At 31.4% G+C, this 3,301-nt stretch overlaps 1 protein-coding gene and 1 long non-coding RNA gene across 4 annotated transcripts in view; one reads left to right on the top strand and one right to left on the bottom strand.

Moving 5' to 3' along the window:
* Positions 1–1,534, top strand: part of LOC108742576 (thyrotropin receptor-like) — a 52,114-nt gene extending 50,580 nt beyond the window's left edge. For all 3 annotated transcript variants that reach the window (XM_025974525.1, XM_025974524.1, XM_025974526.1), the window contains one exon: positions 1,178–1,534. In XM_025974525.1, the coding sequence (XP_025830310.1) occupies positions 1,178–1,331 (154 nt within the window). In that variant the 3' untranslated portion in view covers positions 1,332–1,534. The remainder of the gene's footprint in view (positions 1–1,177) is intronic.
* The window catches only part of LOC108742577, a 27,737-nt gene that overhangs the window by 4,789 nt on the left and 19,647 nt on the right, over positions 1–3,301 (bottom strand). The window lies entirely within an intron of this gene.

Here is a 3,301-nt window from a genome sequence, read left to right as displayed (position 1 = left end):
GTCTTGCTCATTTAATCTGATATTTAGGCTTAAATTATTATTAAATTTAATTATTTAAAAAATTGAAGCTTGAATTTAGCACCCATAAAGAATTTCTTCTAGGTGGGTTTTAATAGCTTAAATGCACTCAGGTGGTCGTTTCGTAAATCCGCCACTTCAAGGGTGGCTTGGGAACCGTGCAATTGGTTTAAAATTTCTACCACTAGTATTTCCCGGTTATTTGGTTCTAACAGAACCTAAAACCGGAGCGGCATAATTTTTTTTTAATTTTAATCATATTTTTATCATACTTTACATTTTCGATCCATTTTTCGACATTTTGACGTCAAATTACTAAAAAGTAGCCCAACCAAAATTTCTGCCACTATATTTCCGTCGATGTACACATCGAAAAGAAAATATTCTGGTTAGGGTTCACCTTTTTTTTTTTGTTTCATTAACTCACGCACGAAAAAATGACCCATGAATCTTTTCTGCCGCTGTTTTTCCCGGAATATGTGGAGTATTTTAAGTAAATTATACCGTCAAAACCAAGCAGTTAGGCGAACATTTTTTTTTTTTCGACAAGAAAAACTTCTCTAAATTACTTAAAAAGTTGATATACCAAGCGGCAGAAGGTTGAGGCGACAGTTTTTTGCTCATTATCTCCGTGAGTATATGATGAATCTCGCGAGCCGGAAAATGTTCAAGGCGGGCCACGAATTAACTACCCCTGGTCTAGATGATAGTGAGAATCAAGCTTTATGCGAAGTTTTCATTTAGCGATGCAGAAATTATCAATAGTATTTTATTGAAATAACTATAGGAACCTTGCTGATCGTTGTAAAGTTCTATTATTATGTACATTTGGGAAATTAAATTTTACAAAAAGTTTACGTTAGATTCCTGACCGTTACTTTTAAATTACGTAGTTTCTTACTACTGCAGTTCAACAGGAAAGAATTAAGTTAATATCTGTGTACAAGCAGTAACACTTCAAAAGTCTGAAGATGGTTGAATAAACCGAAACGTTACAAAAAACATAAAGTTGTTTGATTATTTGACCGCCACCCTGGAAAAAACTACATAATTCTACAAAAAATTCGAGAGTAAAATTTAAGAACTCTATCTTTATCGAAAAGTACACCTTAAAAATCAAAAATAAAGGAAAAATATAATTAAACGACTGTTTTTAAAGGTGCGGATTGTGTACCAAAAGGGCCCAACAATACACAGTTGCAACATCCGTTCAAACGCAAAACAATACACATCCCATTCCTCTGTTAAGTAAATCGTCGAATGGTCATCATTTTAACAAGTCGGAAAGTCACATTCAAGATGATCTCGTTTAATCATTAGCTAGGTAGTCCTTAAGGCGAAACTGTGACAAAACGGTTAGTGTAAGTACTAATAGTATTAGTATATTTTTTATTATTTTTTTATTTATTAAACTTAAAATTTTACCAATACTTGTATCGACGATGACTGATATAGTGATATTTAATATAATAATAATGATAATGATCATGTACTTTAAATATATGTGCTAGAATATAATATTNTCTACAAACGTGAAAAGCACTTTTAAGAGAAACTTTACGTAGTTATCGTTTTCTTCACTTTAATGCTCAAAGATCTTTGAGTGGAAATGATAATTTTAAGGAGTCTACCTAAAAGTTATGAAGAATTTCCGAAATGCGGCACATATTTTGGTATGCTTAATGCAGAAAAATGAATGGAAAAATTTTAATTTTATTAGGAAATTCAAAATACGGTACCTGTATAATCTCTATGTAATACTTAATACACTTTCTTTGCATATAAAAAAACAATAAAATTCTATCGCAATTTTTTTTTCTGTTAAAATGCGGCATATTGTTTTGTTAAAGAGAACAGCTTTTTCGTTATAGAGAATTCCCGTTTATAAAAGATAATTCATTTTGCATTTTCATTCCTGTAAATGTTTCCTTAATATTAATAAAAAGGAGTAGTTTTGAGGTACATCGGTAAAGTAAAATTTGTGTGATGTAACATATGGGTGTTCCCTAATACTTTATACTTTGTATTATATAGTAACTGTAACGTTAAAAAAAGCACACTTCGTTTTGTATATATAGAAATGTTGTAAATATAATTTGATATTAATAAATTAATGTGATAATTACTTTTACTTTGACTCTTGACAAATTATCCGAAATTGAAACTGAAATGTTTTATGAAGGGATATAGTAGAACAAAAACAACTACGAAACAGTTACATTTTGTTAACTTTACCATTGAAATAAAAATATCTAATTTAATTGGAAAACAAAAAATATTACCTCTGAATTATTGTGCTAGGTATACAGGAGGATTAATCTAAATCAGGGTTGTCCAACTCAAATAATGATGAGCAAAGCAAGATCAAGCCAAGACTGTCCTAGTTTCGCTTTTGACTTGGTCTTGCTCATTTAATCTGATATTTAGGCTTTTTTTAATAATTGTTCTAAGCAAAAATTTTTCTATTTACCGACACAATAACTGTCTTAAATTCCAAAATTTTCTGTCGTACATGCGTGTTTGCCATGACTTTTAAAGAAAATAGCGTCGATAGTTGTGAGAGTGTACCCTTCTTCTTCCAAAGCATAAATTGACCCTCCCTCCAACGTATAAATTGATCTTTTAGCGAACAAAATAGTACAAGCTACTTGAAAGAAGTAATATACATTTTGAAAAAAAATGTAGTTTGTCTATATTTCAACCACATCTAGACATAGGAGCAAAAAACACTTAGGTACTCCGTGGACATTCCTTTTTTCAAACAGTTTGTTTTTATATTTATTGTTAGAATCTAGTAAAGCAAACTGCAGACATTTTTTTGAACTAACTGTGAACTTATTAATAAAATATATATATTCACAAGAATATTGCTGTCGGCTGTGGCGGTATCCTACCTTCGAATGAAACGAACCGTATTCTCCTTAATTAATGTTTTTTATTTACACTATATTAACACTAACGAGCAACATTATTTGTATTAATAAATTAGATATTCTATTTGGTTGTTTGTACATACAAGAAATGTTTTTGAAGTGAATCTTCTTTACGCACGGTAGGGTAAGTTCGTTTCATGCGAGTTGCTATGTAACGAAATCATGCAACGGATGTCCCCCCTATACTCGGCCACGTAGTCGAGTTCGTAGTGGGGATCGCTTGAGCCGTGAGCGCGCTTCAATGCAACGTTCGTTACAGGCAACTCCGGCACGTATAATGTAAAATTTAAATTCATAGTGTACAAATAATACCATTAAACCAATTCCTTAACCCCTATCCCGGTATGTTT

The sequence above is a fragment of the Agrilus planipennis genome, unplaced genomic scaffold (genome assembly GCF_000699045.2).
Source record: "Agrilus planipennis isolate EAB-ADULT unplaced genomic scaffold, Apla_2.0 scaffold44, whole genome shotgun sequence".
Lineage (NCBI taxonomy): Eukaryota > Metazoa > Arthropoda > Insecta > Coleoptera > Buprestidae > Agrilus > Agrilus planipennis.
Note: the sequence above shows the minus strand (reverse complement) of the source record. Positions and strands in the feature narration are given on the sequence as shown.